Raw genomic sequence first — 7,817 nt, 5'->3', positions numbered from 1 at the left:
AATGTTTGCCGCAAGCTTGCAGCAAGGTTTCCTTATTTGGAAAATCCAATGTTTGCTGCAGACTTGCAGCAAACCTCATTTGCATGGTAAAATGTTTGCAACAAACTTGCTGCAGACTTGCCGCTAATTTGCTGCAAACACCAAGGCTTTGTATAGTTTGTCATGCTTTCTTTGGCTACATTGCCGCAAGCTTGCAGCAATGTCTGCTGCAAGCTTGCAGCAATGCTGCAGACTTGCAGCAAATATTTGCAGGAAGGCAATATTTTCAGTAAGGGATGTACAGGGTGTTTCACAATATATGTCACGCATCTAAATGGGCATAATCTGGTAAGCATATTGATCTAAAATTATGATATTGCAAAGTTTCGGGAAAATTGTGATACATGTATATACCATTAAGTAACTGACGATTAAATCAATGATGTCATAATTTCAGCTAACTTAATGAAGCAAAAATTTGTTGTAAACTTTTACTAAAAATAACGATACCCTAAATATTGTACAGGGTGTGATGATGAAAAATATCCAGACCAGAAATTGCTGTCTTGTTTTCATATATTAATAAAGAATAATTAGAGAGTTTGAACTAAATTATAATGTAAAGAGGATCTGAGATTTCTCTTAGTCAAAGGATTACATAAGGCTGTTTAAAGTTAATTCTACGTTTAACGTCACATCTAAAGTTCAAAACCTACGAGGGAGGGAGGAAAAAAATAAACAAACAAAATTTTCAAACAATTGTGAATTTATTCAAATCAACCTATTCAGTACATTAAAAACATTACAATTAAGTAATAAGAGCATTTAATTGATATGACACCTAAGATTAATTTCCCTAGCAGAGTTTTTCCTTAGTATGTAAATCAGTTTGAGTCCTATTGTTAGCAAACAATGTAGTCTGAGACTGAATGTGCAGGAAAGTGGCTTTTAACTAGGCCTCAGTTGTCCTTTGGATTTATATTGCCACACGTCCATGGTACCCTGGAGGCAAATGCTTCTTCTTGTGGGAAAAGTTGATCAATATCTACAATCAAAATTATTGATGACAATATTTAAAAGTGTTCATGTTGAAATATCCTCAAATTGAATTATGTCATATTTTTTCTTAGTACTAGATCTACTAGCATTAAGTTTTGAAAGTGTGAATACTAATATTTGGACCATAATGATAGTTGTTAGATTATCTTTAATACCTTGAATTCCACACAAAAGACAGGATTCTTCACATCTTGGAATACCCCAACCACTTTCCTTGCTCTCCTTCACTTGAAAGGCCATATCTTCGGTAAGCTTCTCCCTGCTCAAATGGTAATGACAAGTATATTATCTTTCCCAAAAATTGTAGCTATTTGTAGGTACATAAATTATGAAGAAATCAATTACTTTACTCATTACTGTTCCTTTCGATTTTTACAGAAATATTTTTAATATGAAACATATTAGTAAGATTTAAATGATGCTTTTCACTGTATATAAATCTTGGTTTTTGACACAGTTTCCACTCAGTAAAAAAAGTTTTTCGATTCTCTCCAAAATACAATGAAAAGTTCAGCCAATAGAATCACGAACTGAGAGTCTGTCACTGTCAGTCTGTACATATGATTCGAAGACTGACAAAAAAAAATCAACAAACAAGACTTTGTCATTAATATAATCATAAAATAATCTATTTTTTACTTACATTTATGGTCCCAAACTCTTTAATTCTCTAGTTTTCATTAATAAGACACCAACTGCCTTAACTGCGGCTATCCAAGCACATTTTCTGTCACTACGGGAAGCAGAATTCAGTCGCTAATTGAAGAACCAAACCGGAACGGACATACGGAATTCCGAATTGTTTGTTTTTTTCAAAGACGAATTTCTCATAAACCTACGCGCGCGGGTGACGTTAAACGTAGTTTTAATTTTAAACAGCCTAAATACATTAAAGTTAAACACGATTTTAGGGAAATGGATTGTGACAATGCCGGTAAGTGTATATCTAATGTATTTAGAAATCAAAATTTGAGTTAAGTGTGTCTGCATACAAGATTTCAGCATCTGAGTAAAGCCAGTTGACGTTCAGATCCTGTTAAAGTTTGCAAGCTTGACTGAAAGGAAGAGCGAAAGAAGTGGACACTAATTAACACAAACCAGTAGTTCTGAATTATTTAAATGCAACTTTCAATAAAAATAGATATGAACTTTGGGGGGTCTAAAAAGCCAAATATAAACAAGAAATGTTTCAAGTATCCTGTGAAGCTTACAAAACAGTGGTCAGAAATTTATAAGCCTTATAGTCTCTTTAAGTTATTTAAGACAATGTTGTGAAAACACTTGGAGAATAACATTATAGGATTTGTTGCCATAGTAACCGAAGTGGAGAATGCAGGATACTTCTGACTCCAAAAAAAAAAAAAAAAATTTTGAATATATATATTTATCATATATGTTTATCAACAAAATCAATTGTTAACGCTTATTACAGACAGATAAACTTAGATTATCATTCGTAAACTATAGTTAACAACCGTTAAATATAGTTTTACAGATGAAAACTATACTTAACGAATCGTTAACTATAGTTTACGGTTTGTAAACAAAAGTTTACAGTCGATAAACCTAGTTTATCAAATGTGAAACTAGGTTTATCTCATTTTTGTGAATTTGGCGTGCCATAGTTAACGTTTTATTACAGACAGATATTATAAACTTAGATTAGCATTCGTAAACTATAGTTAACAACTGTTATATATAGTTTTACAGATGAAAACTATTTGTAAACTACAGTTTACAGTCGACAAACCTAGTTTATCAACTGTGAAACTATGTTTAGCTAATTTTTGTGAATTTGGCGTGTTATATATATCTTTGTAAAGTGCTTTCGAGTTTACAAAAGATAAGGCACTATATGAAATTTAATATTTTAGCATAACTTTCAATGGCTTCAAGAAGACCCCTTATTGATTTTGAGCTCAAAAGATAAATTCTCTCTGTCTGAACACACTTTGTTTCTGTGAGAAGCTTCTGCAATGAAATTTTACAACATAACTCCCTATGATCTAAAAAACTGCTACTCATTTGAGGTCAAGGTTGTAAATTCATATTTTCTATATAAAACTCTCATTTCCGGGTGATATGTCAAGAGGCTTAACTTTGAGGTTTTACAAATTTATTAATTAACTCCCTATGGCACTGCCCAATGGCAACCCTCTTAAAGTACCCCCATCCTCCAATCTAGATCCATGCATGCTCTTCTCTTTTCCTTTAGGGGTAGACTCAGATTCTCTGAATTGGCTAGATTTAGCTTATTCTGCAATTTTCAGGTGATCTGCATAATTCTGTGTCAATCTCAAGATATGCATTGGTGGTCCTTATGCTCATAAAATTATAAACATTAAACTGATCCATATGTGACCACTCTATTCAAGTGGACAATGAATCACACAAGAAAGTGAATTACACAAAACAACATGTAGTGTACACATAAAAAATATTAAACTTTCTTGCAGATTTTTTTTCAAAAATAGAAGCGAATCACTTTCAATAAGTCCTGATTGTAGACTTGCTTTAGGCAGCTCTTTTACTGTCTTATCTAAATTTATGCCTTTTTCCGTCTTTTTTTCAGGAGAATTCATAAATACACTGTACATGTATGAATAGCCCAGAGCAACAGATTTTAAATTTCTGTCACAAACTGCCTGTAGTACCTGTGCACCTAAGAGTGTGGGTAAAAACTTCTCTACTGACTTCTCTACTACATGTACTTCTACTGACTTCAATTTCCACCAAGTTTAGAAGTTTTGACAGACTTATTTTTAAAACATAAATCTTATTTTCTTATCTTTCTAAAGTGAATAACCCAGATATTTGATCTTTGTGGTTTTTAATTTATAATTAAGATTTGTCTTGGGCTGATATGAAATAATCCAAGCAAAATATAATGTATATTATTGTTGAGTATCTGGCAGTGATATCACATTGCACATACTAAAATCAGCACTGACACCAACTCCTGTCTCCATTTCTATACAAAAAAGATAATTATTTGATTTATAGTATTAGAACTTGGTTAAATTATATAAAAAAAAATTGGAACAAGTTTTCTCATTCAACCTTGTATTCTCTAATCAATAATCATTTATACCTGTAGAATATGTCAAGAACACCTAAGTAAATGCACAAGTCACAATTTATAGACAGGACAGATGTCTTCAAACAATTCATACTGTGTAAGAGAGGAATTTATGCAGGGTCGCTGTTTAACAAGTATGGTGCAGATGCATTTTTTAACTGAACAATCTGCAAATTTGATTGCAAATTGAATTTATGTCCGATACATATACCAGTAACATTCATGTATTTGAGCATACACATAAAGTCCTTAAAACATGTCTCTCTTTCATGGAATTTGCAATCAATTAATTCATGATTTAAAATACTACAAGTCCTCAAAAACAACAGCTTTCACTTCCTTCACACACATTCTTTACAGTAATTTTCAGGCAGTGATATCTAAAGTTTATGTTTCCTCATTGTTTCTTTTCAATCAATGCAAACAAGCTTTCGATATGTTTGGCAACAATATCCACCATTGTGGCATTTTTCCTTCGTGGAGTTTCTTCACACACGGCAGACTCAGCATTCTGTCCTTGACCTGAGGTACAAGGTTCTTCCTCCTTGACCTCTTTGACCTCTGGTTTGTCTGTCTGTTCTTGGCTAGGTTCTGCTTTGTTTTGACTAGTGTCACTACCACTCTTGTTGTTGGTCTCAGAAACTTCTCCTTGGGACTTTTCTGCTTTTGGGTCTTTAGACTGATCCTCAGACTTTGAAACTTTGGTCTCTTTTTCATCACCTTCTTCATCCTTACTTATTCATCTCTTCTTAGAAGGTGTTTCTGAAAGTGTAAAGTGAGTTTTCACTGTTAAGTGTTTTCCAAAAGTTTGTTTTATAAAATTTAGATCTGCATTAAATGTACTATAAAACACTCAAATCAAAATGAAATGTTCCATCAAACAGCATTTATTTACTAATTTGTCAAATCTTGCCAATTTATTGGAAATATAAATTTTTATATTCAATTGGTTTTATTTGACTATTGATACTCTACTAATTGTGCAAAAATGTAACACGTTTCATGAAAATGTGACCCAAGGTGAGATTCATGACTGGGTGCATACTACAGTTGAACTTCAGTCTCTCAAACTTTGATACCTTGAATACCATGGATATGTCGAAGTGATGTGGAATTCTCAACTACGTATTCTAAAAGTATTTTACCCTTGATATCTCAAATCCTCTGCTATCTCGAAGTTTTATCTCATCCCATCTGGTTTGAGATAACAAAGTTTGACTGTATTTCATTCAGATTTAGAAAAATTTTCTGTGACTGAGAAGGATTGATCCATTTTGCCTAATTAAATCAGATGTAAAGGTTCTTGGCAGTTAATCCGGTAGAAATTTAATCTGCAGTATTCGAGGACATGAATTTAAGAAAAGAAGTGAGGGATAGGGGTTTCAAAGTTAAAGTGGTATACAATTTACAAACAAGTTTTTTTGCTGTTTATTAACTGCTTGCTGTCAACATATGTTTTAAGCATTCATATTCTTGCTGTCAGAAAATATTACCTTGCTCTTTAACATCCTCTTTTTCACTCTGACTTGGGTCAGAAGTTGACCTTTTGAGGGAATTCTGGGATTGATGAGCATTCTCCTGTTGTTTTTGGTGGTCACGACAAACTTGTAGAATGTAATGAAGGCTGTCTTCCAGCAAAGGATTTAGTTTTTTGGGTGGTTGGACAGAAAATATCAATAGCATAGCTCTCAAGTCCTGTCAAATTCAACAATTTAAGAAAGTTTAGAAGCATTCAAATACTTGCAAGGAAATAAAACTGTCCTAGCATCATTCCACTGTATAATTGCCAAATCATTTTATGACAAATAAATAATTGCATATTATGTAAACAATACAGCTCATGCACAGTAAGACTACCTACCCCATTTACCCTCTGACAAATGCTTGTCAGTTCTTTCTCATAACGAACATTTTCAATGGCCGCTTTCTCTGCTGTAACAGATGCTACAAGGCTGTCCAGTAGGGATCTCCCTTGATCACTCAAAACTTGCTGATGAACCTACAGTAAGAAATCAAAGATTTAACTTAATATTTGGGCCAGGTTTTTGAATCACAATTGATCTAAGCTTTTGTTGTTATTATTTACAGCAACCACTGAGTTATAAAAGGAATTTTTCGAAGTCCAAGTGGAATAACTTTACCCAAAATGACTCAATCGTACCCAAAACAACACCTGACCTAGATATTCTTATGTTAAAACTGTATATCAAATTTCATTTGAATATGTGCAACCTCTGCAAAGAAAATGAATGGAAAATGATGGTGGACCAACAGACAGCATCAAAGCAATATGCCCTCCCTTTTTCGAAGCGGGGTGTAAATACATCAGTACACTTGAGATGATTAGATAATATTCTGATTTCTGCCTGTTGAACTTTATATCTAAGGGAGTGTATTTTAAATTAAAGATATGAAATAAGTTTACCTTTGGAAAAAAGTTGCAGAAGAACTAGTAGATATTATGGTTGTTAAGAGACAACCTCTCATCAAGTAATACTGAGTCCACATATTCAATAAAGTAGCTACAATTACATAAAGTCCTGATACAGGACCGGTCAACCTGCAACAGAAAAAAGACTCACAGTAGACGCAGGTCAAACAGCATTAATTAAGGATACAATCAACATTTTTTCCGTCATCAATGCAAGTAGCAAAATAAAAAACCTTTGTCGCAATCTATTTTCTTTATTATTAATTCACTTATTTTTAAAAGAATGTAGTTTTTCTTTATTCTTGTGTAACTTACCTCAGAATGATAGATTTCAAACCATAACTTTGCAAAATATGGGGACCCTCAATGGCAACCATAGCACCTACAATAAGTTTATACAGAGTCATACCAAATAACAGGCTTATCAACCTCTGAAAACATCTTAATTTACTCTACATGGATAATATCTGCAATTTCTCATCTGTTCAAAACTTGCTAATGATAGTCCAAAAGGAAAGCCAGTGTAAGACCATGTACTGTTGCAAAACTGATACAATACATAAAATTTATCACTGAGTACTTTTTACATGTACCTCTTTTAGCCTCTCTTTTAAAAATTGATTTTACGTGTGTATTTCATCAACTAAATTACCGGTACATACTTAGGTTTATTATAGGTTCTGAAAGACTTTGGTGATCAACAGCTACTCGGCAGATAAGATCCACCAACATGTGATACGGGGTGAAAAACTCCGCTAAAGCAGCATCATACATCTCATCAACACCCTGTAAAATAAGTGTAACAAGATTTAACCACTCTAAAGTGGATTGAATCACATGTATGTAGTATTATTTTTGTTAGAGTAATATTCCAAATCTAACAAACTGATCAAACATGTTCTAAATAATGTTATCGTAAATCAAACAGAAGAAGGATCTTGGATTGCATTGACAAACACACATCATGAGGACCCAAAACTTAATAAATTCATGATTTGCTGGTTTTTAGGATTCACCAACATGTATATATATACTTGTAAATAAATAACTGTTGATAGTAGTGTACCTTGGTAGCCTCTATCTGACTAGAATGTAACATCATGTTGAACTGCGGGCGTGGGGGACGGATGTTAGATTTGGGACCTATCGGCTTCTGACCTCTTCTGGGAAAATATGGCCCGGGAGAAGATACTGAAAATTCATAAAAATTCACATTACAAACATACCAAGCTAAATGTATTAGTACCTATAGACACAGTATCTATAACA

The 7,817-nt window shown here is 33.2% G+C and overlaps 1 protein-coding gene and 1 long non-coding RNA gene across 2 annotated transcripts; both read right to left on the bottom strand.

The window, feature by feature from the left end:
• Nucleotides 1-738: 738 nt before the first annotated feature.
• On the bottom strand, nt 739-1,883 carry LOC134265304 (uncharacterized). Its single transcript, XR_009991721.1, has 3 exons — nt 1,682-1,883; nt 1,194-1,297; nt 739-1,024 (listed from the first exon to the last, which is right to left on the bottom strand). It is a non-coding gene; the product is annotated as an uncharacterized LOC134265304 (long non-coding RNA).
• Nucleotides 1,884-3,851: 1,968 nt separating this feature from the next.
• Nucleotides 3,852-7,736, bottom strand: LOC134265303 (uncharacterized). Its single transcript, XM_062747539.1, has 7 exons — nt 7,615-7,736; nt 7,211-7,334; nt 6,864-6,930; nt 6,543-6,677; nt 5,979-6,116; nt 5,611-5,812; nt 3,852-4,879 (listed from the first exon to the last, which is right to left on the bottom strand). The coding sequence occupies exons 1-5, from the start codon at nt 7,648-7,650 to the stop codon at nt 6,098-6,100; spliced, it is 381 nt and encodes a 126-aa protein (XP_062603523.1). The 5' UTR covers nt 7,651-7,736; the 3' UTR covers nt 3,852-4,879; nt 5,611-5,812; nt 5,979-6,097.
• Nucleotides 7,737-7,817: the final 81 nt, after the last annotated feature.

The sequence above is a fragment of the Saccostrea cucullata genome, unplaced genomic scaffold (assembly GCF_032062105.1).
Source record: "Saccostrea cucullata isolate Sc308-1 unplaced genomic scaffold, CSIRO_AGI_Scuc_v1 ctg10789, whole genome shotgun sequence".
Classification (NCBI taxonomy): domain Eukaryota; kingdom Metazoa; phylum Mollusca; class Bivalvia; order Ostreida; family Ostreidae; genus Saccostrea; species Saccostrea cuccullata.
This window is presented reverse-complemented; position numbering and strand designations above follow the sequence as displayed.

Coding starts and splice junctions, on each gene's coding strand:
- LOC134265303 (XM_062747539.1), bottom strand. CDS start 7,650: ATGATGTTACATTCTAGTCAGATAGAGGCTACCAAG. Junction 6,931..7,210: donor AGAACCTATAATAAACCTAA/GTATGTACCGGT, acceptor AACTTATTGTAG/GTGCTATGGTTGCCATTGAG. Junction 6,678..6,863: donor TTGAAATCTATCATTCTGAG/GTAAGTTACACA, acceptor TTTCTGTTGCAG/GTTGACCGGTCCTGTATCAG.